Source organism: Neopelma chrysocephalum, unplaced genomic scaffold (assembly GCF_003984885.1).
Source record: "Neopelma chrysocephalum unplaced genomic scaffold, ASM398488v2 Primary Assembly neopelma1_75, whole genome shotgun sequence".
Lineage (NCBI taxonomy): Eukaryota > Metazoa > Chordata > Aves > Passeriformes > Pipridae > Neopelma > Neopelma chrysocephalum.
In genome coordinates, this window is record NW_020897736.1 from 6,238,403 (window position 1) to 6,264,424 (window position 26,022).

Sequence of the window (26,022 nt, forward strand, 5' to 3'; positions counted from 1 at the left end):
CTCTGGGGACTAAACAGGTGAGCTGAGATTGCAATCTGAGCAGGGAATGTTTGTCTTTGAAGTCCACCTGGGCTGCCTTTTGATCTTCGTTCTTTCAGCTCTAAAAGTAAATGTCTTCAAGCCAAGAGGAGTTTCGGTGTTTTCACACAAAGTTGGATGCTGTACAGCATCATTACCTATCACTGGTTTCTGTGGAATCAAATGCTTTAAGCACTGCTGGTAATTAGTTCGCTTAAAGACACATAAATCATCTTTTTCAGTGTTTCCAAATAGTTTTTCTCCTGCTTGTTTTAGGTACTCAAGGATCTGGAGAGATAATATTCTCTTTATTACAGAGATGATTGGAAAACTTGTCCTTTTCTTGATGTTTTTTATCTTGAAATTGGGATCAGCAATGTTGTGACTCTCCTGAGCAGGGGTATTTTGAAAAGGTCCCAGAGTTTAACTGCACTGATGGGTAATGATGGGTAAAATTCAAACTGTAACTCTATATGAATGGAGTATATGGGAAAGAATAAAGCCTTCTGTTTCCCTGAATTTTCAGTAAGCAGAGTTCACCAGCCCAGCTTTTTCCTGGATAAGTGTTTGAGAATGCAAAATGATCCTATGGATCAAATGTGAGGCTTCCTATTACACACAGAGAGCTGCAAGTTTCGCAGTAAAAGGTTAATGTCCTGTTTTACATCCAGTTAATAGCAATTGAAATCAAATCTATAACTCCCGTAGTATTCACTCAGAGTAAAACAAACCCCAGTAGGTTTCTGGATTCAATAGAGCATATTGAAATGGGCAGCTGGGTGTTCTGGCTGCTAAACTGCTTGCTGAGTTGAAAAGCAAAACCAAAACCCTCTTTGTGGTCTGAGTTAACACTTGAGTCCTCTAAAGAGGCAGTTGCAGGGATCGTGGGCAATGGAGGATGTCGCCAACTTCAGGGCTAAGCTCTTGAAGGCTGCTTTCTGTTTTCTCTTACAAAGCACTCTGCACCCTTCTGTCAGATGGGCTCTGAATTCATAAGTCTCCTGCTGCTCATTGTGCTTTTAGTGTTTGGTAGTAACTTTGTATGATGTATGTGCCTCGAGCACTGGCAGTATTAGGGTTGTATAAATGTCAGACTTAAATTGTCCATTTGTTTTTTCAGACTTTAAGCTTTCTTCTAACAAAGGGAAACAAAATTTATGTGCCTTGTTGACACATTAATACACACTAGCCAATTAAATCTATGTAAATCAGTAATGTTAGTGTTTTAATGGTTTGGGTAGTGATATACCACCATGATATTAATGGATGCTGCTTTATTTGTGAAATGTAGCAATCCCTAGGAAATAGTGATGATGTTTAGTCTTAATCCCTCTACTGTGGTTCCTTCAAATAAAAAGTAGGGCATCCAAAATCTCAGGGAAAAGTATGAAGCAGGAATGGTAATACAGAAGGAAAAATAGCTGTGTTTCTCTCCTGCAGTTTTTGGAGATCAGAATGTTATTGTGCCAAAACCTGCTTTCTGGGGAATTTTCCTTAGTGAGGTATCTATCTGCAACATGAGATTAATGTTTCTGCACGTAACTGGAATAAGCAGGCAGCTAATGGACTGCAGTAGACTGGTCTGACTAGAGAGGCACTTATTCTCATGAGCCAAGGCAGCAGAATCTGGCCCCCAGTGTTGTGCCACTGGCTAAGATGCAAAGAAAAATAACCGCAGCCAAGGAAATACATCTGAACTAACATATTATTGCTTTTAAGTTATAGAATTGAGAACATATCTTGTGGCAGGTTGAAAAAAGTGGTTTGTGGGTTTGTTTGCCATATTTTGAGCATCAAAGCTTTAAAGGGCGTTCCTGGCATTCGGAGTAGTTCTTTTGTTTTTCCAGCTGGAAAGAGGTGATAAGACTTTTAATGGAGATGTGTTTCTGGGCTGATACCCATTCCTTTTGGCTGTTTGCTTTCACTTGATGAATGGTCTGACACAGAGAGGATAGTAGGATGTATCTTTTGTCCTGTGAACTGGAAGCCAAATAGGAAAGCCATTCAAAGGTTTGTGGATTTAGAGTGGTACAGAAAGATTGAGATGTCAAGGCTGTAACAACCTCCAAATGAAAAATAATAAAACACAGCACAGAAAAAGTACAATTTTTTGTGGTCCATCCTTGGCAAGCTGAAAACTGGAGTCCTCAACCTTTAATCTCTATTGTGGCTAAAGGAGGTGGTAAAGAGATGCTCAGAGTGGAGCTGGGACTAGAGAGTTCCATTCACAGAAAAATATCCATGTAGTAAGTGGGTTTTAGCAGGCTTAAATGTCATGCATCATATGATATTCTGTGGTGCAGAATACAGCTGACTGATTTTACTGAACTCTGAATAGGGGCATTTCTTTACAATTCTGGGGCTCTTCTGCTATGTGTTAATGAAACTCCCCGATTTCTGGGGAAGTTTCAAACAAGATACACCAAGTGAACTCTGAGCTTTGCTGCAAACTCCGTTTTGGAAATGCAGAATCGTCTTTTTCTAGTGCTGAATTTTCGTCTAAAAAGTGTGGAGTAAATTACACCAAATGGACTTACTCTTTCAATACCGTAAAACCATACAGGTAATAAATAATAAGGCTTGTGGCTACTCAGCCCTTCAGTTATTTAACTCAGTAAGTATAGGACAGTGGACAGAACCATGATAATGGAAAAGTAAAATTTCTCAGCAAGTGGCAATATTTTAGATTAATTCAGGATAGAAGGAAAAAGCAGCCTGTGCAATTCTCTACAGGAACTTCATGTTCTTTCTTGTCAGAGGCTGCAAATAAAAGTTAACTACAACAGACCACTGATTTATGCAATCAAAACCCTTGCTGCACTGTGCACAGAGCTATTAAGGAGAGAAAATACCAAGTTAGGAACAAGTGGAAACTCTCTGTAAACCCTTCCTTTCTCTCCCACTTTTTGAGCATCAAATTATGGCCACAGAAACTACTAACGTAAAGTATTTTTGTGTGCTCTGTTTCAGTAATGTGACCCAGAACACCCACAACTTCTATGATGGAGAAAAGCATGGGAAATTTAGCTGCCCTGGTCCCAGCAGAGCTTGGAGCAGTCTGTTCTGTCCTGGCCAGTATCACAGAGATGCTGATGGAGAGGTGGTGTTGGTGCTGACTATAGGAAGGGTGTTAGGGGACTCTCCACCACAAAAATTTGGCTGCTGGCATGTACAGTATGTCAGTTGCCCAGTAGTTAATCTTGGATTAAATAAATGGATGGATTGCTTTTTGAGTCGATGGAAACTGAGTCAAAGCCACTGGTACTGCATTTGGTTGAGACGTTCAAAACTGAAAACTGGTGTTTTGCTTTTGGTTTTATTATGCAATTGAAATACTTGGAGTGAATTAGGAAGTTCATGCCCATGTGATTCCAGTGAGTACATCATTCCTGTGAAATGCAGAAATGTTATTCTTATTTAAGGAGGGGAAATGAGGCATAAAAGGGCAAGGATTTGCCCCAGGACATACAGAAAGAGAGAAAGAGAAAATAACCATTTAATACAGGGTCCTCAAGCTCACAGCACCAGTCAGTTTGTTGTTTTTTAAAGTGATTCTCTGTGTTAAATATACTTCTGGTATCTGTTGAATTGGTTTTGTAATAAAATTAGTTGAGTAGTAGAGCTGAAGAAATGGGGAAAAAAGAGCATTAGGAGGTGATATTTTCCAGAGGTTTAGCTCTAGGAATAACCATTATTATAACTTATCAATTATCTAGTCAGTGCTTATTGTAAATGTTAAAGGTGGTACAATAATTAATGGAATTGAGCATGATTAAGATACTGCATCTACCAAGAAAAATCAAATTGCTTGGTAATCAGTACTTGTCTAAATAAGGTATTTTGATATCTCCAAGAGAAAAGCCAATAAATTAAGGTAAAAGGAATGAAAGCAATGGCCGGCCTTGGACCCAGGAAAGCAGCAGCATCCTGTTCTGTCAGGGCTGTCCTCTGGGAGAGGATCTGGAAGTCTGCTAGGAGAATGATATTGCACTTTACTCTGTTAGTAAAGGCCAAAAGGTAAACCATTTTGCTTTAACATAGCAAGAACCTTTTCTCAAGCACGTGAAGCAGAGATGTCAACAGTACATCCAGTGTGATCACTGGGAACATCACCCAGAGCAGGCCAGTGGGATGGTGCTTTGAGGGAATACCTCACCCACAACAAGGGAAACTTGGCTGTGAATTAAGGGCTGCAGCTGGACCACCTTTGAACTCAGCTTCCCACCTTGATCTGGGCACCTGGCTTTGAGGCACCGAGGCAGGGCTGCTGCACGCTGTGGCTTTAAGGCACTGCCAGACAGCAGGTCCTCTCCAGGCTGGAGCACCAGGCAGTGATCCTCTGCTCCGCAGGGCTCGCAGCACTCGCTGCTCTCTGCTTAATAACATTTGGCTGCTTATGAGACATCTGACCTCAGCTCAAAGCTGCCTTCCAGCGCGGCAGAGTTCCACCTGGTGCGGGCGGCAGCTGCCACCATGGCAGCAGTGACGGGCTCCCCTGCCACGAAATCTGCCAAGTCCGGCAAAAAGCACCGCACGGCAAAGCGTCACGCCGGCATCTACACCTACCAGGAGCCACCCCACAGGTAAGGGACTCCCCTCTCTCCTGAAGCGAGTCTGCTCTACCTAGTACAGGAGTGGGATCTTGTCTTTTCACTTTCCTTCAGACGGAGCGTGGTAACTTGGAAGTGAGCGTGAGAAAAATCCCTCTTCTCTCTGTTTTTAGATGTATTTCAAACCTCTTCGGTTCTTTTTATTTTCTCAAAAGTCACGTTTCACGCCGAAACGTCGACACTGTACATAAAGCAGTGTAACTCCAATGAGTTCAGGGCATAGCAGAGTAAGAAATCTCTTTATTCTTTTTCTGTGTAATTATAAATTTCCCTTGAATGCCCCTGTGACTGAAGGGACAGGACTGCAGACCAAGGAACTGGTTGTCTGATGAAGTGTGTCAATTTTCTTACGTGGCATAGTTTAGGCTATGATTTATTTTTAAGTGATTAAAAGGTGGGTTTTTTCAGCAAAATTGCAGGGAACTTTCCCAACAAGTACATAGCAATACAAATGGGAAACTTCCTGGCTGGTGGCTGTTGCAGTCCTTCAGATCCCTTCATGTCAGTCAGGGAGAAACAGTCACAGGGTTTTAGACCTAAGCCTCTGCAAGAATGACTATTGCTGCTGTTTCACAGACTAACAGGGAATTGCAAGAGCTATAGCTTAGCAAATGTGGTGACAGCATTAGAAAAGACGATTTAATCATCCACAGAAATCTGTAGCAAAGCACACAAATCTTTTTACAGGGAGGAATAATTCTTGGTGTGTGGGGTCCCACACTGCCACCCCCCTCAGCAGGGAACAGGATCAAAGGGTGACTGCAATTGAATCATCTGCTCCCCTCATTCTAACAAGAAAATATTTATCATTGTTGCAATCAAAATAAAAGGTGTGATGAATAAATGAATGTTATGTGCTCTTGTTGGAAGCGTTTCTACAGCACTTTGTTCCAGAAAAATATACAGAGAGTCTTGCTAGCATGATGTACAAGCTGTATGGCTGGAAACACTCAGAGGGGAAAGACTGGGCTTTGTGGTGGGGAGTGGAGATAATTTATAACTGAGGAGAAACTGGTGGGGAAGGAAAGAGGCACATCCTGAAGATGGGGAATACATCCAAATTATTAATCAACTTTAAAACAACACTGTCATGCGAGTTCCCTAGCTCACTGCTCTTATGTTGCTCTAATAGGATGGGTCCTGTGCAAATCAACAGTTGGCTGGGAGTCTGAATGGGAATAATTTGTTTTGTTTTTCCTCTCGTGGGGTGTGTGCTGGGCTGCCAGCAACTCGGATGACGATATTGGTGAAGAAAAGGCTGAGAGCCATGACCCAGAGCAGATCTTCCAGAACATCCAGTACCAGAAGGAGATTATGTCCAACATCCGCTGCCGGCCGTGGCCGATGAGGCAGAAGCTGAGGGCGCTCAGGTAAAGGTGTCTGCACAAAGGTTTTCAGGCTCACTGACTGTGACAGTGCTTGCAGCCTCAGGACTTTTCCAGTGTAAGCTGGAAGGGTTTGTGCACAAAAAATGATTAAGAGCTGCTAGGAAAGCATGCCATGAGGATGCTCTGAGATCTGAGAGCTGGCTGAAGGCAGCAGCCTCGGGGTGGACAGTCTGTAGGTGAAGTTGTCTCCTGCACATGCCTGTGGCTCCCTTTAGAGAGTAACAGCGTAAAAGAGAGAGCAAGAAATCATGTTTTGTCTATTACCACTAAAACAGTGTGTCAGCTATTCAGTGAGCTAAAGAAAGGCTTTTGATAATGTTCTGTAATACATTTTTAAGCTGAATTGTTTCACTGTGTCCCAAAAAGGAAAACCAGCCCACCGTTTTTAAGGTAATTGGATGGTATGAGAACAGAAGGTGGTCATATCTTCAGGTAACATATTGGCAGGAAATACAGGACACTTGTAGGTCTTAAAGATATGGTCAGTGTAGACAAGTTCCACAGTTTAAGACTGTAATTATTATATTAATAATTCCAAATTTATAATGAAAGGGTGTGTAACTAACTCTTTGGGCCCCCTGTCCAAACTATGTCAGGTCCTTTACCACATGATCTGTTTGAGGCTTGCTTTTTTTTTTTTTCCTTTTTATCTGGTAACTTTCTCTTAAAACACTGTATGGTGCTTAGGTGGCATGAGGGATTCCTACCTCAGAGGAATCCCTACCAGCAGTAAAGCCCTTGTGTAATCTGGGAAGCAAAGATTTTTCTCTCTTAGGCAGAGTCTGTGACTTGTTGCCTTCCTGCTCATGTTGATGAGATCTCAGTGATCCCCATCCACCTTCTGCTGAGCTCAAAGACTGTGTATGACCAGATGAACATGTACCTCTTTGTATCTCACAAGAGAGATGCCATATCTGCAGAAGAGGTGTTAGTATCCACGTGAGATTACCAGACTGTAATGGGGATCTTGTTATTTTACTCATTTGGGTTGTGCCATTTTAAAAAGAAACACTTTAAAAAAAGAGGAGAGAGAAATAGGTGAAGGGAAAACTTCCCCTGCAGTCTTTTGAATGCTGAGTTCTCTCAGGCAAAATTCTGAGTGGATTTAAAATATCAATCAAAACCTCAATAATCAAAGAAAAAAGTTTTGCCTGGATGATTGATGGAAGGTTGATGATGAGACAGCCCATAGCTGTATTCCAGAGCATTTGACAACTTTACTGGTTGCTGCTTGTGCAGAATAAGGGCCCTAAGTAATGGAATCAATGTAGAATGAACCTCCACCTTCTTGTGCAGGCAGGCGAAGGAGATTGTGCTGAAGTACGAAGGGAGGCTCACTAGAACCAGAGGTTACCAAGCTGCTGGTGCAGAGGTATGGCTGGTTTTCCTTGAATCTCAGCTCTTGTCTATACAACAGCCATTTGCAGTTCTCATTTACAGAAGCATGTGCTTGCTGTGCTGACTAATTTCATGTGTCAAGAAATGAATGTTCTTCTACTAATGCAGTATTAGCTTTCTTTTCAGAGAGTCTACAAATATTGATGCCTGCTGGAGGGGTAGTGGGATATCAATAACGCAGTGCAGTATTCTCTGAAGAGCTATTTCAGCAGCCTCTGGGGCCACAGTTCAATAGTTTATTATGAAAAATGTGTCTAGCTTGTGGTTTGGAAGACAATCGTACAATAGGTTGTGGTAAATACACTGTTAAAGAAGGTTTTTGCTTGCATAATACTCAAACAATTTGAATCAAATCTTAGCAAATCTATTTACACTACTAAAAATAGACTCTGGCCTCAGTTTTTGGAAATTTATAACATGCAAGAAATTGTATCTAATAAGCAACTAACACAGAATAGTTCTTTATTCATCTAAGCAGTCAAGAATATTTTTGTCATCATAATAAATAGACTTTTAATAACTAACTTATCTTAATTCAAAAAGGCAGGATTGTACCAATAAATAGTATACTATGCATTTTGTTCATGTGAACAAGTGAAAGGCTGCACATGTATCTGTTGTACTGCAATGTTGGGCTACAGCAGGTTAAAAGTACTACCCTCCAAGGTGGAAAGAGTAATCTTTCTTTGTTCTGTCTTTGCATTTGTGGCAAAAGCAGTGGAAGTAACAAATGCTGTCAAAATAAACACTAATTTTGCCTTTATGGGAGGGGAACTAGGATGTTATCTAGAAAAAGAAGTGCTAAAGGTCTGCAATACATGTCAGTAAATCACAGATTGGGCTTGGTACTTTTTTCATGTTACTCTTCCTATACAAAACCAGAAGTTTTCATCTTAGAGTTCACAGGTAATACAAGTTTGTGTCTAATCTAATTGTATTTGCTCTCTTTGTATTTGCTCGAAGACATTCAGCACAGGGATATAATTCAGCAGTTAATTAGTACCGCTCATTATGTGTAGAGGATCTGTATTTTTTTCCTAGCACAAATTAGGGAATGTGGCCTTTTCATCAGGGCTAAATTCAGCAAATGCAACAGAATGAGCTGTGGTTTTCTTTTTTTTTTTTTTTTGTTTGGAAGAGCTTTGTTTGCACATATTTTCTTAGAAAATAACGTGGTGACCAAGGAGACAAAAATTGCAGCAAAGCAAAACAAGCACTACATCATCAAAATTAAGAACTCAGTGGTTGAACATGTGCTAAGAACAAAATGCAGCTGTTAAGTGTATATGTATTTAAATTAGGTTTTTTAATTGTCAAAATATATACTGCTCACAATTGGACAATCCAATCATGATATTATATATGAAAATTGAAATTACAATACTTCTTACTGTCTCGACACTGAAAGCAATTTTTTTTTTCAGTTCAATTACTTTACACTTCCTTTGTAGTTTTTTTTACATTTCATTTAATGCTAGATGCCCATACTCTGGATTCAGAGAGTACCAATTATCTGTTCAGGTATGTAGTAGGGAGGAAAAAGTGGTGATAGCTATCAAATTATAATTTTAACAAATACTACTTCCACATGGACACATTTGTATTCTTTATAAATCTGCATGACAGCTGGCACAAGCTGATGGAGTTCTTTCTCAGCCCAGAGAACCCTGTTTTCAACTGAAAGTAGCAATTCCCATGCAAATTTCCAGCATCTGCACTTTCTTTTTTTTTGTTAAAATACTTGTCATTCATGCAATTAAATATCCATACCACCATAAAAATTAATTAACTTTGGCCAAAGAGATTGATTAAATTTTCAGTAATTAAAATGTTATTTACTCCTCTTAGGTTTTAGGAGATTAGATTACATGATATAACATTGACACTGCTGCTGCCTAAAATATAGGTTGGATTTTTAATACCTAGCTGTACTAAAAATACTTTATAATGCCTGAAATACAAATACTATTTTTTCTGTTGATACGGTGAAGTTATAGCTCTAATTCAGCCACTCAAAAACCGCATTCAATTTTGCACAGGTGGATTTTGTTTTTTCTGCCATATGTGTATGCACACCCCACTGTGTGCAGGAAGGTCCTCTGACCATGCAAAAAATGAAGGTTGAATAAAGACTCTACAAAATATAACCATAGGTTTTGTGCAGGTGTTGGCTGTAATACAAAGAGCTGAAAATATAGCAGTTGAATGTGCTGCTATTGAATATTCTTCCTCTAAGAAAATTTCCTCTAAGGCACTATGCTCCTCTTAAATTTGAAGTTAGTGGTCTGTTCATTTGTTTGTCCTAAAAAATTGAATTTATTATGTGTAGTGCAGCAGGATTCCCTTCATAGATTACCCAGAGGGTAGGTGTCCCAGCAAGAAGGCAAGAGGGAATGGCACCCACTGTCTTCTGTTGGTTCCTTATGGTCTTTATGAGCAAAAAATGTGGATTGTGCCCTCAGAGGTGAATAAAGGGCACTCTGACCCTTCTTCATTGACATTTGGCTGATAAACAGAGTCAAGGCATCCTGTCCCCCACATGCTTTGTCTAAACTCTACCATGGTTTGCTTTACCCCTCTTTACCCACAGATGTGCTCTAAGACCTTAGTCATGAATATTTGTAACAATTCTTGTGGTACAAGATAAGACAAGAGCAAAACACTCTGTTCTTTTTTTTTTTTTTTAACATGGAGAAGTGTCATATTTCTCATTTCTCTGCTTTTTTTCTCAGCTTTGGAGGAAGTTTATTCGACTTGCATATAATTTTGTGGTAATCTTTATTCCTTGGGAAATGAGAATAAAGAAAATTGAGAGTAAGTATAAGGGTTTAATGGTAATGAATAGTAAAACACTTGCTAAAATGCTGTCTTATGGTTTATTTTTTAATGTACTGAATTAAATAATATTTGGGAGGAGATAAAATGCAAATTTTCAGCAGTGAATGTTTTATTTAAAACTTTGATTTTTCTTCTCTGAGTGCCTTGGAAACTGCACACTCCTCATTTATGGTCTTAGTTGGGAGGGGGTTAACTTCTGCAGAAGTCGTATTTGTTCTGTTACATTTCTGAAAACGCAGCAAGATTAGGTTTTAGTTTATCACAGTCCCTGAGCCAGCATCCTTGGGCCAACGCCCCTGCATCTGCCCAGGGTTAAATGTGGTTGTACCACACGTCACCAGCCCTTGAGTCTTTCAATGGACTTGAAAGCAGCCCTTGACGTTCCACCAGGAGTCAGGTCATATCTCTGTGCTCCAGTGGAAAAGGAAAATGGATGCACGATGTCTCCCAGCTCGGCAGCTTCTTGCACAAATGCTGCTCGTAATTATGAGACGTCCCCAACAGAATTTGTTTGCAATTGTGTTTTCCTCAGTGACACGTTAACGTTTTCTCTGCTTCGCTGTATTCCCTGTGTGACTAAGAGAGGTTTTTCTCTTGGTCTACTATTCAAATAATACTTCTTGGATAAATGATATGAGCTTTTATAGACTGCGTAGCTCAGGTAACTATTTTCTGTGGTTTAAGGTCATTTTGGGTCTGGAGTTGCCTCTTACTTCATTTTCTTGAGATGGCTGTTTGGAATCAATATTGTACTTACCATAATGACAGGAGCATTTGTAGTCTTACCAGAGGTAAGAACATGTTGTTAATATTTACAGAAAAATGCTTAGTGCTGCGCTTTCCATGCTGAAGGAAACAAACACCACACTTAAAGTCATGCATCAATTTGTAATGTACAATTTTACATGAATTATTTAAAATAAAATCCCCTATTGAGAGGTTTTTCTCTGCCAAAGGATAACAGATTTTTGCTATTAGTGTTAGAGACGATATTTTGTCAACATGGTACTAATTCTTTTAGAGAATATGTTTGTATCTGATTACTAAAATAAAGAACCAATTCCTAAAAGCTATAATTGGTATAGAGTATGTTCAAGCCCTGTTAGTGTCATTTACAGGCAGAAAAACATAACATTCCTCTCCAGACTCTGGATTATTGTCCATTAGAAAGCATTTAATAGAAGTTCTGAGCAGTCACAACTTTTAGTTCTTGCATGAAAGTAAGGCTGTCATTTTCACTTAACTTTGTTAATTATTCATAAACATTATTCTGCTTCACCTACCCTGTGCTTTAATAATGTTCTCAAAAAACATGGGAATCTCTGATTTTTCTTCTCACTGCCTAAAGTAGAAGAAAAATTAAATAGCTCCAGTAAAAACAAAAAGTAAAGTGGGGGAAAAAAAAAAAAGGTATTCACTTCCATTTTTCACTTTTTCAAAGGAAAAATAATTTAATTCTGAAACACCATTTTGAGATCAAACACTGTCATATTTAATTTTAAAATGCTTACTTTAAAACAAGCACAACTTTTAAAGCTGCCACAGTACTGACACAGTACCACCCGTGCAGGCAGCTCTCAATGGGTTCCACTGTGCAGCCCTGGCTCAGATCTGAGACCTTCTCTCTCTCTTCCCCAGCTTTTGGCCGGAGCACCGTTCGGCAGCACGGTCAGCAAGACCATCCCCAAGGAGCACATTGAATCTGCTCAAGACCTGGACACCATCTGGTCACTGGGGGCAAGACTCGAACCATTCTTTCTTGTTTCACTATTGCTGTTCTGTTGCAATCCTTAGTTACTGCTCTTACTGACAGTCTCTGGTCTTTGCAGGGCTACCTCCAGTACTCTGTTTTGTTTTATGGCTACTACGGTCGTGACAGGAAGATTGGGAAAGCTGGATACAGGCTGCCTCTTGCCTACTTCCTTGTTGGAATGGCGGTGTTTGCTTACAGCTTCATCATTCTTCTCAAAAAGTAAGACCTCCCATCTATTGCTCTTCATAAGCTTGTGTGTTCAGGCAATCAGTGATGGTATTTATACCACTTCCTCTGTATTTATTCTGTGCAGTTCTATTAAAATATTCAAGCCTGCTAGTATCAGGGAGGCAGAATGAGTTTAATTCTAGATTGCTCTTTATCTTGCTATCATTAACTTCACTCTCTGTTCCATTTCCCAGTCTATAAAAGGAGGGCAGTGCAAATGATCATCTGTGTGCTTTGTGTTTGTGTAGTGTAAGGCCCAACACTCATGGAAAACCCTTCTGTTCTCCTCTTTTCTGTTATAAATATTGCTATGTCAGAAATTTATGTTTGAAGTGTAGTCCTTTCAGCATTATTATTTCCTTCTATTGAAATACAAATATAAAAATTCCCTCTTAGGTGTGATATCATTTACAATTGCTTCAGCAGCTTACTGTTGAAGGTCCAGGAGTAGGAGTTACTTAGCAGAGAGAGCAAAACTTCCAGTGCTGACCATAAATCCAGGGATGTGCAATGCTTGGAGAAGGGGCAAGGTCACTCTATCCTCTCCTGATTTGCTTTCCCTTCCCTTCTGGATACCTACTTATTTGGCACTGTGCAGTCCGGGGACATTTTAGTGCTGCCTGTAATAACTCTCAGTTTTGAAGTCAAACCTTTTCATTTATTTCTATTCTATCTCCTGGTTCATGCCAAGGGTCACTGGTATGTCTGACACTGATCTATGCATCTGCAGTTTCTGGATATGATGAGCTCTTCTCCTTCTGACTTAGCTCAGTGATTCCTTCCTTAGCTAAGTACAATTCCCCCTTTAATATTGTCCTTTCAGATGCCCTTTTTTCATAAGCCATTATATTTAATTTCTTACACTTTGCAATATTCTGCCTCCTTGCCTAACTGAGCTGAGTAGGAGGAGTTTTCTGTCTTTTTCCCAAGGTCTGTAAAATAGTATGAGGTTTCTATTTGACAATAACAGATATTTTTAAGGCGTAAACAATATGGAAAACAAACTGATCTTGTCCATGATCACTAGTTATGCCAAACTAGCTTGTAATTACAGTAACAGCAAACTTAGTGATGGTGTCTTCCAGCTGGATCCTACCTGGAGATTGTAAAACTGAAACATGCGTAAGTCCACAGTTCTAGTGAGATTTATTTGCTTTATTTGTCAGCTATAAAGATTGTAAATATCAAAATGCCCTTCCACAGTGAGTCACGTCTACACTAGATGTAAACTGAAGTTTATGTGCTGAACCTCACCCTGTTTTCTGTTCTTCAGAAGGCTACCAAAAATGACACTAATTTCTGCAAACCTTTTGTAGCTCTAAATGAAGAGACATCTGAAAACTCTAAACCAAACCAGTGGTTTTCTTCATGTTCATCTTCACACACCACCAGCAGTTAAATGTTTATTTTTTTTTTTTTCTTTTTACAGAATGGCAAAGAACTCAAGAATGAGTTTAGCAAGTGCCTCTGATGAAAATTACACTTTCTGTTGGAGATTGTTCTGTGCTTGGGACTATTTGATAGGAAACCCTGAGGCTGCAGAGAGCAAAGCTGCTGCCATAGTCAACAGCATTAGGGTGAGCAACTGACCTTCGAATTATTTCAAGTTGATTTGCTTGTTAATCTGTAAGCCTTGTTAAGTCCTTCCTCTCACTCCCCTGCACTTTCTATTGGTTTTTGGCATTCATTTACAGATCTGTTTGCCTAGGGAGGGCTGGCATCACACCTGTGTGCTGTTGCAGGTGCATTGTACTTGCTGATGTTCTGCCCCAGCAAGGCCATTGTGTCCTTCTTCAGGAGAGTTTCATTTAATGCCAATGCATGTGTGACAGGAAATTATATAACTAGAAACAAATTTGCTTGTGATGAAATTTCGTTGAGTGTTAGAATCAAATTCATGTTAACAATTGCTTTGACAGGAAAATGTACAACTTTATAAAATGTGTGATTGTTTTTATGCAAAGAGAGTGTGTTATGCCTTAGGGATTCCTTTATAATAGGTGGAGAAGCAGAAACACATCTCATATTTTGCAAGATGTTTTTTAAAATGGTCATAAGTTTTATATCTCTATCTTATGGTTTATAACTTCCTGGACACAAATTATTGCTCTTCTTTATTTTATCAGCTATTATTCAAGCTTCCTAGAGAGGGTCATAGCACCAAGCCTGTTGGAGTTCATCTGTATGATGCTCTTAGTCAGATGGTTTAGTTCTAAATAGTCCTATGAGCAGCAGGGAGTTGGACTCACTGATCTTTATGGGTCCCTTCCAACTTGAGATATTTTATGATTTTATATTTTATTTCATCTCTCCATAACAAACAGAGAGACATCTTACAGCTCTCTCAATATTAGAAAACTACTATAAATACAGATGTTTTCCATTTAGAATTTAAGAGCATATGTGGTGTTATCAAAAGTAATTAATTTCCAAAATTTTGTGTATTCTCATTGTCATTGAACAAAATTACTTCAAATTGTGTCAAGGATAAATTAGTAAGCTATGACATTTAAGTATTTCAAGGAATGAGGTTAACTTCTGACATTTTTGTATTATACTACTGACACCCAGTTTCTATAGGTGTATCCTGTAAAAAATCTGGTAGTGTAAACCCCTGTTTATATCCCCCTGAACATGCAGGACCAAAAGTGCCCAAGTATTTGCTTACTGTGTATTTGTTTCTCAGAAATCTCCTTCAGTATTTAAGCTCACATATGACTGCTACAAAACAATGAGGACAAAGAGGTATTTCTCTGCTTGCACTTCCAGGATGTGATGTTTTTTATTAGTATACTTTAATTTCTGTGAAAGATATGTGCATTATTTTTGCTGGATATTATTAAAATGGTAATGCTGTGTTTCTTTCAAGGAAGCTATACTGGAAGAGCAGGAAAAGAAGAAAAGCAAAAACTTGTATGTATATGAGATCAGAGGTACTTTTCAAAGCACTGTTTCGATGCAGATATCAGTGCTAATCTGCTTGTCTCGTACTTCTAAACCATGTTAGAAATGACCCCTGTTGTCGTAAGACAACCGACTGTATTGGTTGCATTTTTCTTTTTTTCTAGGGCAGTGACTATAACCTTAAGAATTATTGCAAACATCCTTGTGCTTCTCTCACTTGCTGGAAGTATTTACATCATCTACTTCGTCGTGGATCGATCCCAAAAGTTAGAGCGCATCAAAAAGGAATTGACTCTATGGGAAAAAAATGAGGTACACTGTCTTTATGCCACCTCTGTGGTAGAAGCAGGATTACTATCTTGGGGCTATCTGTAGCAAGAGTGCATGTAGGTGTAAATCACAAGAGATGAGCCAGGAGAAATGAGGAATTGAGTGGGTAGGGTGGTGCTTACCTGGATCTGTCTTCACTCTCTTGCTCTCTTTGCTCTGCAGACAGGTGTTAGTGGAGCTGAAGTGGGCAGAGGGAGGCTGCAGGTCCTCATTTCACAGAGACTGCAGTTCTAGCAGGTCCCTATTTTGTCAGGACAAAACTTAAACTCTCCTGTCACTTACAATTCTGCTTTTGCGCCTGTAATTGAGCTGAGCAAACACTGGGCTGCTGGAACAGAAAGGAATCGACTTTGACAACAGTGGATTCCAGCTGGGGGATACCAAATGTTCTGTGAATATTTCCAGTCAGAAATGGAGAGTAGGAAGTGATTGGGTATGGAAAAGCCACTCATTCATTTCAGAGGAAGACTCTGGCTTCATATTTCCCACATATTAAGTTTTTATTTCAATTAATAAAGTAGGAGTTTAAAGCTACAATATCCGGAGTAAAGACTCCTGAGTGGTATTCCAGATCTATAACTTTGGATCATAACTACTCTTATTACTAATGTCAATAACAAATTTTTAAAGCATATCCTTCAAGAAGAGCAATCACCAAAGCATGTGCTTCAGCAGTATTTCAATCAGCACCCAAGGTTCCACAGAAGTTCTATATAAAAAGCTACAAAAATGCCACATATTTCTGTTCTGTAGGTAAGCGTAGTTGTGTCACTGATCACAATGATTGCACCCTCTGCTTTTGAACTTGTGGCAGCTCTGGAGATGTATCATCCAAGGACCACTCTTCGCTTCCAGCTTGCCAGGTATGGGCATTACGAAGTGTAGAAATATTTGGGGAGAAAGGGAGGAAGAGACGAGGTATGTTCTGGTCACATATTTTAGTCCAGCCAAACCAGAGAATGTATGAGAATTCCATGGGATAACAATGCTGATAACCTGTATTTTATTCTGTTTGCAGGGTTCTTGTTCTATACCTGGGAAACCTCTACAGTTTAATCATTGCACTCTTGGATAAAGTGGACAGTATGAGTGTCACTGTAAGTTTAACTTGGAGTTTTCTGATGTGTAAAGCTAGCAGACTTCATAGATAGAATTCCATTTATTGTGATTTATATGAAGTCCGATGACAATTTATTTGAAATTGATTAAAATATATTACAGTTCAATAGGATTGTAATCTTAAGTTTAGTAATTTACTTACAGTTTTTTAAATTAGTTTTTTAGGATAGCTGGATCCATTTGACTGCTGATGTAACAAGATAAATAGATTTCTGTGCACAGCTGAACTATTATAAAAGAAAAAACAAAGCTATCACTTTGGGGCCAAATATTTCCAGCTACCTAAAATCAGCTTTCAGTTCTGTCCTTAAAAGTTCCATCTGATTCTGTGCACTGACAGCTACTTAACAGTCACCTAACTGCTGCTGGAAAATATGTGAAAGAAATTTGTGTAGAAGGGACAGACATCTGCACCCATGTAGAGTTAAAAAGTAGCTTTGGGGACATTTATTATTTCAGGTCTCTGGCGTTAACAGCAATGCAAGTAATTCTACCACCTCCTTAGCAACCAAAACTCTTTCTAAAGACGACAATTTAACTATTCCTAATGTACAAATTAAGAGAAGCGGCATTGTCACACTGGAAGAGCATCGCACTCAAGACTTGATGGTCTCTGAATCACTGGTTAACAAAACAACTTCCTTTAACACCCAGAACCCACAGGATCAGTGCTGGGAGACGTATGTTGGTCAAGTACGTAACTGTTCTATTGTGTCATCAGCTTATTCCTAATCCACATTTGACAAAAAATCATGTTGTACTGTGTTCAGTTTTAGAGCTCTTCTTCGTATAAATTGCAGAATTCAGCTAATTTAGCTAAGGATTGTGTAGAACGAGTAAAGGCTATGCTAAGTCATAGGCCACAGATACAAGCTTGGATTTTGTTTGGTATCTACAGTATGTTCTTTTGCCAGGCTTTGATCTCTGTCTTCAGCTCTGCACAGGCAGATCTGTATAGATGCATGATATGAATCCTATTTTAATAGGATACGTCCTACTAATTCATACAGAGAAACATGACTATGAAAACATGAAAGCAACAACATGCACCCTGTGCAGATTCAGGTTACTGCCTCAATACATGGAGATGCAGACCCAAAACAAGCATGAGATTGTGCTCTTAGTCATTTGTACAATATCTCTGAAGTCTCTATTCATTCTGCCTCAGTAAATCACTAGAGAATCAAGTGCTCTTCACTCCTTCAGAGGAAGAGAAGACAAGAACAAAAGGTTTCAAAATACCATCAATTTGTAGGAAAGGGGCCAGTTGGGTGGCAGTGCCATTTTCCCATAGTGGGGTGAAGAAAATCTGCAGATTTAATAAGACACTTTTTGCTTCCCTATGTGTGAAGGGTATATTATCTGTGGCCTTTATTTTGAATGACTGTCAGGGGCACTAACACACATAGAGAGAAATTTTAACCACAGAAAATGTAATTTGAGGCTCTGGTCTCTTTCAGTCACACTCATGTCTCGGCCACTGGGTTAAGAATGATGCTGGTGTGTTTTTGACTTGCTGAGCTCCTTGTTTCAGTGAGCATATTAAAGGTCTTGTTTGAGTGTTGAGAGAAAAAGACCCCTCCTAGTTTTATTAGCCTGACTTCTATTCCTGTACACCTCTCTTCCTTTTGTACAGTCTCATAGGAAATAGGGGGGGTTGAATGTTTGTTTTTTTCCCCAGAATGGGCTAGCGATGTTTGGAACTGAACCTTTTCTATTTAATTTTATATTTTGAAAGCTCAATCAAATATAGAATAACCACATTCCTTTGTAAACCTTAAACAGCTATCTTTTATGGCTTGATGATCCTATGCCATTGGGGTTTGGGTTTGTATGAATAATAGGATTTTTCTCATTGTGAAGCACTTAGCAAGTATGTTTTGCAACAGTCAGTTTAATAAAGGACTTGGTGAAATAGAAAAATCATCCTGTTCTAGTTTCACTAGATAAATTTTAGAACAGTCATTAAACAGAAAGTTTGATACCATCATAACCAGAGTTTTATTGCTGCAAGCAGTAGAAGGCACCCTGGAAGCTTGATTATGTTTATTCTCTTTGCCAGAACAAAGACAAGTAAGGGAAAAGCTTAAAAGGAAGTAATTCATATATTTAATTCATATCTTATCAGAATACTGAGCTGAGCCAAAAATACAAGTACAAATGCAAAAGAGCCATATGCCTTCAGAATGACTCAGTATGTGTGAACAATGTGTATTTCAGGAGATGCTAAAGCTTTCAATTATCGACATGATTTTCACAGTCGCAAGCATCCTGCTAATTGATTTTTTCCGTGGACTGTGTGTCCGATATTTAAGTGACTGCTGGTGCTGGGATCTAGAAAGCAAGTTTGTAAGTACAGTCCTTATTTTATCAAACTAAGATGCTGAAGATGGGTGTGCTCCTTTCCTCAGTACTGAATATCCTTGAAGTCTTGGCACAAATGAGTAATTTCTTGGTAGCACACATCTATAAAGGCACAGCTCGCACTGAGTTTAAATTGGAGGGCACAGGGTAAATGCTGAGACCGAATGTTTCTCTCAAGCCTACTCCCATGTCTCTGGTGCATTTTCCCAAAATGAGATCATGGAGCAATACCAGAGTCAAAGGTGAGACAGAGGGCGTGGAGTTGCTCCCTGCTCTTTTCTGTAGCTGTAACATCTATTTGTAACAAAGATAGTGGTCCAAGAAACCACAACCAACAGCAAGCAGCCCTTTAAGAAAACTGCAGTGGGTAATACTTGGTTAGCAAGAAGCTGTTGTTATGGAAGGCTGAGGAGTGTTCTTTGTCCTTAACTAAAGAAGTGAAGTAAACTAGAGAGGAATTAGTTCATTTAGTCCCTGGCTGCAGAGTAGGTTTTGCTGTTTTCCTACTGCCTGCTAAAAGTTGGTAGTTCATCTGGATGTTTCAGGCTATGTGCTGTCTGCAAACTAATTCAGTCAAATGCTTCAAATAAATGTTCTGAAAACAAGATAAAGACAGAGGTATTCATCTCACACTGTGTTTCTTGTAGCCAGAATATGGAGAATTCAAAATTGCAGAGAATGTATTGCATTTGGTCTACAACCAAGGAATGATCTGGTATGTAGTCCTTAAGTGATTTTTCTTCTTCTTTGCTGTCTGATTGCTAAGTCAATCTGATGATGTCAATGAAACCTATCCAAGTAGGATATTGGTAATGAGGTCTTTTACATTAGCAGATTATCTATTAATAGTGAGCTGTTGTTTTCCTGTTGGGGTGTCTTCTTTTTTCAGTATGTCGTGTTGCCATTCAAATGGTTTCTGGCAACACTGAGCACTGACATGACATTATTTTTGCAGGATGGGAGCTTTCTTTTCACCTTGCTTACCAGCATTCAATGTTCTCAAGTTGATTGGACTCATGTATCTCAGGAGCTGGGCTGTGCTAACGTGCAATGTACCACATCAGCAAGTTTTCAGAGCATCTCGGTGAGTCAGAATGAGAACTAAAGACAGGGAATAAATCAAATGCAGACAATGGAAATGTGCATATGAATCAAATTAAGGAGATTTTAGCTCTGAAATTTGACAATCAAATTTCACAGTAATACTGATAGCAAAGGTCTGTGGAAAAAAAACGTAGTTACTGAGAAACTGGAGGGCTTGTAAAGCAGGGAAATTGAAGATATGCAAGAACTGAAAAATATGTCAGGGAATATTCCTAGACAGCTATATATGGCCTGACATAAATGCTTTATTTCCATACAAATATGCCACAGCACAATAACCTAGATGTGTTAACTGTTCCAAGTCCTATTTTTTCATGTTTCCCTCCTTGAAAGCTGTGAAGTAGATCCGCTTTTGTCTGTTGCATCACACAACAGTTTTCCCCATTTTTCTTTTATCATGATGAATATCTTAATTGTTTACTCAAAATGAAAAAAATTTAGGGCACCTTTAATTCTTAAGAATCCATTATTTCTAACATGTTTGGAAGATGAATCAGTTTCTGCCAATGTTCTTTTTCTCCCCAACACAACTGGGCAGTAAGGTCAGTTTTTGTCAAAGGGTGCAGTAAACAGTTCTCTGGCTGCCGCAGTGGTATCTGGAAAACACCGTAAATAGGATTTTGATCATTAAGAGTCTGTTTATACCAGCTCTGTCCAGACTTTCTAATTATAGCAGAATGATTTTAATGTTTCAGAAATGTAGATCTTGATAGGTAGATACAGACTTGAATCTTTTAAGTTGCCTCTGTTTTTCTCTCTGATTAGTATCATCTGAAACTTGTTGCACCTTCTTGCAGGTCCAATAATTTCTACTTGGCCATGTTGCTGTTCATGTTGTTCTTGTGCATGTTACCAACAATTTTTGCTATTGCCCGCTATAAGCCATCTTTAAGCTGTGGCCCCTTCAGGTAAGTTAGAACAGACTAATGAAAACTGCAAAAATTCTATTTCCTCCTCTTACAATAAATGCTTTTCAGCTGCCAATGTTTAAGGTTTAATAACGTGAATATGTCAATGTTCTGAGTGTATTTGCTTTATAGACACAGTTCAGTTATGTTTGCTCGGTGGCACATGTAATCTCCCCCACATCACTGTCTTGCGTCTCAATTCAAGCACCCTCCAAGCCTCGTGAATGCTTTTGTGCTTTGGAAAAACATTGTTTAAAAGCAACTAATGAATAAGTTGCTTTTATTTTTTTTTCAATTTTTTTCCTTTTCACTATAATGTTTCAAAGTAGTTTAGGATGAAACTTCTTGTTTATTCAGTACATCATTGCTTAACAAATGTACCTAGGATTACTTACAACTTAATTTTACCTTTTTTCCCCCCACACCTCTTCTAGTGGTCAAGAAAAAATATATGATATCGTTTCTGAAACAATTCAAAATGATTTTCCCACATGGTTCAACACAGTGATTACTTACATCAGCAGTCCTGTGGTTGTCCTCCCTGCACTACTACTTTTATTGTAAGTACTTTGGTTTTCACAGGGAGGTTAAATTGATTGTATTAATACTGGCCTTATCTCTGGAGAGTCAAATGTTGATACTGAGGAACAAACACTGCATTTTTGCAATTTTATTAAGCATATGTGAGAAAAAAATCCAACACCTCACTGAATATATGGTGTATGGATCAGACAGGAATAAGAGTATGTTAAAGACTGTTACTGCATTATCAAAAGGAATTTCTTGTTTTGGGATACTGTGTTAGAGCAAGCTCACTATATTGAGTCAAGGCTTGCAGTGCTGCTTTTTCCAGGAAGTTAAGTTCACTTTCAAGAGTTCCTCAGAAATAATTTTTCCATTTCCTCATGGTCTTTAGTTCAGTTTATGACAGTGAACAGGGCTTAGTCTGTCATTTAAAGAAGCTACTCAGTCATCCTGATTTCTGACAAGATAAATCAATTACGACTGTCTGCTCTTAAGTGTTAATTTAATATAACTTGCTGCAGACCCTCCAGTGGAAGTCTTTTCTTACTTAGATTCTAAATAATTGTTCCTAGCTGGGAATTAATATCAACTTCGAGATGTTTGAAATCCACTTTGCTTCTGTGAAGTCTCTTTTGTCTCGCACGTACCTTTGTACCGTTTTTCTCCCTGTAAACTAAAGACGAAGGCAGAGTTTGTTCTACCAGTGGGCTTTTCAAACAAATGAGAAAGATCAAGGCAACACTTCCTATTTGTAACTTTTTCCTCTAAGATCCCAGTCTTATTTACAAATTTAAGTAAATCTATTGACTGCTTCAAACTGATGGCAAAGCACATATGTAAATATTTGTGGTATGAAGTCTATGAGACTACTTCATCTGAAAGCCAGTGTAATCCATTATGTCAGGCCATAATCTGCCAGGATCTGATCTCAGCTGTGCCACGGTAAACAACGTGTTACTTCAGTCAGCCAACAAAATTACATTGGTATGAGTGTGCAAGCTCAGCCGTAATTCCGGTGTCTCTGTTCTGTAACCTTGGACTGGGGAAAAAAGACAAGACGATATTTAATAAAATTACATGTCCAGAATTAAAAAAAAAAATTTAAAATCCAGAAATGCACCCAGAGTTACATGGACAATGAAAAGAGCTGTAAAAAAACACAGGTGAAATTAGAACTGCTGTTAAATCTATTTTCAGTGTCATTTATTTCTTTTATGTGTTTGCTTGAAAGAAGGCTATGATCAATTATCATTGTATAAGAAAATGATACAGAGCAACAACTGAACCTGTACATCATTTTGATGACCTATAAACCCTCAAAGGGAAACTGTCAAGAATGTCTGAAGTGACTAATATCACCTCTTTCACTTCTAGCATGCTAATCTACTACCTACAAAGTATTGCAAGATCATTAAAATTCACCAACAATCAACTGAGAATGAAGATCCAAACAGTAAGTACAGTGCAAAGCAATTTTACATGTAATTTGGTGGATCTTCAGTAAAGTTCAAGCCTAATTAAATCCCTAAAGTCACTTCCAGTGTTTCATAATGTAAAACCAATCCTGTATGTTTCATCTTTACAGAGAAGTGGATTTACTCTCTAATCCATAATAATTTACTGCTTCTCATTCTTCTGAATGTATTTTAGGAAAGAACTGAAGATAAGAAAAAGGTGGTTCAGATGGCAGTAGGTAAGTAGGTGAGCTTTAGAAATGCCACTATTAATTAAGCATTTGGATGCAAAACCATTTTGATTTCTCATATGTGTAGGGAGCTATAATTACATTTTTAAAACTGTATTGTGTATGTTGAGAAGTAGATCGGGTATCTTGAAAAGAGGTAATGGCTTGTTGCCCAATTTGGAATCCTACAGTGCAACATCCAGTGTTTTTTCTATGTCCCCAATACTCCATCTACCATGTACTTCAGTATGAGGATCCACCCCCTTATCACTATGTCTCTCACTGTGGCATCAGTTTCTCTTTTCTGAACACAGTGGGTTCTGTTGGCATTGGATCCCTGACTGAAGGGGGAATTTGAGCCATCGCATTTACACAGCAGCTTCTAAATGTAGAGACCTGGGTAGTTCCTGTAATAATTTCTGTTCTCTAGCCAGAATCCAAAATCTGGATATTAATGACAAGAGACCAGACCAAGACAATGATATCAGCCAGGAGTCTTCTGTTCGGGCCTCAACTCCCCGAAAGAACGGCAGTGTCTTGAACTTTGAATCTCCTGTGAGCAAAGGCACCAGAATACAAACCATTTCCCAGTCTGTGCCCCAAGCTGTGCCATCAACTGATGTTGCAAGACCTGTCAACGCAACTCCCACAACTTCAACCTCTTTAACGCCAGCTCCCTCCATAACAAGTGTACAGAAACCAAGAAATGATCATATCACAAACAGGTAAGTCTGCTTTGGTTTTGAAATGGCATTTATTCCAGCAGCTCCATGACGAATGTGTGTTTATTGACAAAACAGCTGTGTTTATTTACCAATAGTATTTACCAATATCTGTGCATTCAGTCTGTCTGGAGCTGTTAGACAGCTGAGAAATTTTTTAAAAGCAGACACCACTGGTGTCACCACCTCCTTAACACTCGCTTGAGATGGGATTATAAACCTTTTGAAGTTATGTAGTTGATGGAGTTTACACATACCTTGAGCAAATGTAAATACTAAGCTTCCCCTCAGGCACATAATTAAAATAGTTTATGTGGGATACTGTTTCCATGAACAAGACAGACACAGTAAGAGTGAAGGAACTCTGTGCACGTCTAGTTGTAGGGCAATCAGTTTAGGACATCGGCCAATGGGTGCTTTAAGCCACCTGTTGTGTTTTTTTCCAAATGATCAGATAAAGAATAGTTCTCAGAATAATAAGAAAACAGAACGGGAACATAACATGAGAGGTCAATTGCCTGCTGCCTTTTCCCAGGGAAGAACAAATATACCTTCTAATTTCTAGGGTATGTTTCTCAAAATGGTTCTAAAAATTTGGAACAGTGGAAATATGATGATCTCCACTCTTTCAACCTAGTGTTTGACTTCCAGACCAAGGAATTTTTTATATGTTTTAATTACGTTAATTGATAAGTATTTCAGTATTTTCTTTCTTTTTTTTTTTCCCTTCGTAAAGATACCCAGGTGTTGTGCATAGGAGCGCAAGTGAGCTCTGCAAAACAAAGTCCTGCACCCCAGTGACTTTCAAAAAGCACACTGAAGATATTCACTCTGAGCCTCTCTTCAGAAAAGCCATTCGGCAGGTAAACCCGGATGCCCTTGGGGCAGGGGCTCCTGTTTTTGTGGAATGTAGACCATATGCTACCAGGTATTTTCTGGTTAATGAAAATGAGCCCCGCAAAAAATCGCTCCGTTCTACCTCCCGACTCCAAAGGCATTTCAGAAAGGAGGAATCAGGAGACATTATTGAGTTGTATCCGCGCCATGTCAGAAGATACGTGGTTCGAACACCACACGAGTTGTATTCCTCTCATCCCAGTGAAGATGATGAGGATGAGGAAGAGCTTGGGAGAGAATTAATGAGCAGATCTCACCGCCCTCGCTCTCTGTCTGATCTTCGCCCAGCACCACAGTTCTACATCGGGGAACATGCTGCCAGAGTGCATTGCAAATCCTGGGATGATGGTTTTGAGCTGGACCTGGACAGGCCTCCATATGCTTACAAAAAAGTACACCTGAACTATCCTGAGCCCCGTGTGAAACCAAAATCAAAGCAAAAACAGGAGCAATCTCTAACAGAATCTGATTCCATTTCCATTGAATCCAGCAGTGATCCACAGAACAGCAGCAATGACCAGTACATCCAGGTCATTCACAGCAAGGACAAGTATCCAAAACCTGGAACAAAACTCACCAAAAAGAAATCAAAAAACAGTGTTGATCTAAGTATGTCTGAGCCTAATGAACTGATATGCTCAAATGTCTGAGAAAGTGCCCCAATCTTTTTGTGTTTTCCACAGGTGTATGTGCATTTATTGAACTTACTCTTTGAGGTCTACCAGAGTAATTGTGACAATTAGTGGTCTTTGTAACAACCTGTATGCAGCCACTCGAGGTGGAAAAAGCATAGTTAGCCTTGTGTTTTACTGTACCTTGCTTTAATATCACCACTGATATGTTGCAAATTTTGTAAGACAAAAATATTCCAAGTTGCTCCTTACTGTTATGCTGTTAAAAAACCAAAATATCCATCTACTGGAAAATCAGAAGCTGTGTACCTGGGGCACTTCCTTTAAACCAGGACAAAAATACATGAGATGAGGCTTTCTCTATCTGATACGGTCACAGCTAAAGATGCTTTCACTGAATAAATTCAGCTGGGAATCAGTTTCCCACAAATGGAGTTACTTAGAGTATGACATCTTCATGCGCCTTATTTGAATATACTGCGGCTCAATCAGGGAGAAAAAAGTTAATTAGAGCGAATAGTGAGGATTTTTACAAGGCCCTGAATAATGATCTCTGGGTAATGGAGTTATTTGATCATAGCAACGCGTGCCTGCCTTCTA

At 39.0% G+C, this 26,022-nt stretch overlaps 1 protein-coding gene across 1 annotated transcript; it reads left to right on the forward strand.

Moving 5' to 3' along the window:
• Nucleotides 1–4,476: 4,476 nt before the first annotated feature.
• On the forward strand, nt 4,477–25,846 carry TMC3 (transmembrane channel like 3). Its single transcript, XM_027688740.1, has 22 exons — nt 4,477–4,601; nt 5,855–5,998; nt 7,313–7,388; nt 10,147–10,228; nt 10,937–11,043; nt 11,891–11,989; nt 12,082–12,224; nt 13,663–13,810; nt 15,103–15,146; nt 15,302–15,449; nt 16,221–16,330; nt 16,486–16,564; nt 17,046–17,279; nt 18,807–18,935; nt 19,598–19,665; nt 19,906–20,034; nt 20,852–20,962; nt 21,397–21,522; nt 22,862–22,940; nt 23,138–23,180; nt 23,602–23,896; nt 24,630–25,846. Exons 1-22 carry the CDS (start codon nt 4,492–4,494, stop codon nt 25,438–25,440), a joined length of 3,315 nt encoding a protein of 1,104 aa, XP_027544541.1. The 5' UTR covers nt 4,477–4,491; the 3' UTR covers nt 25,441–25,846.
• Nucleotides 25,847–26,022: the final 176 nt, after the last annotated feature.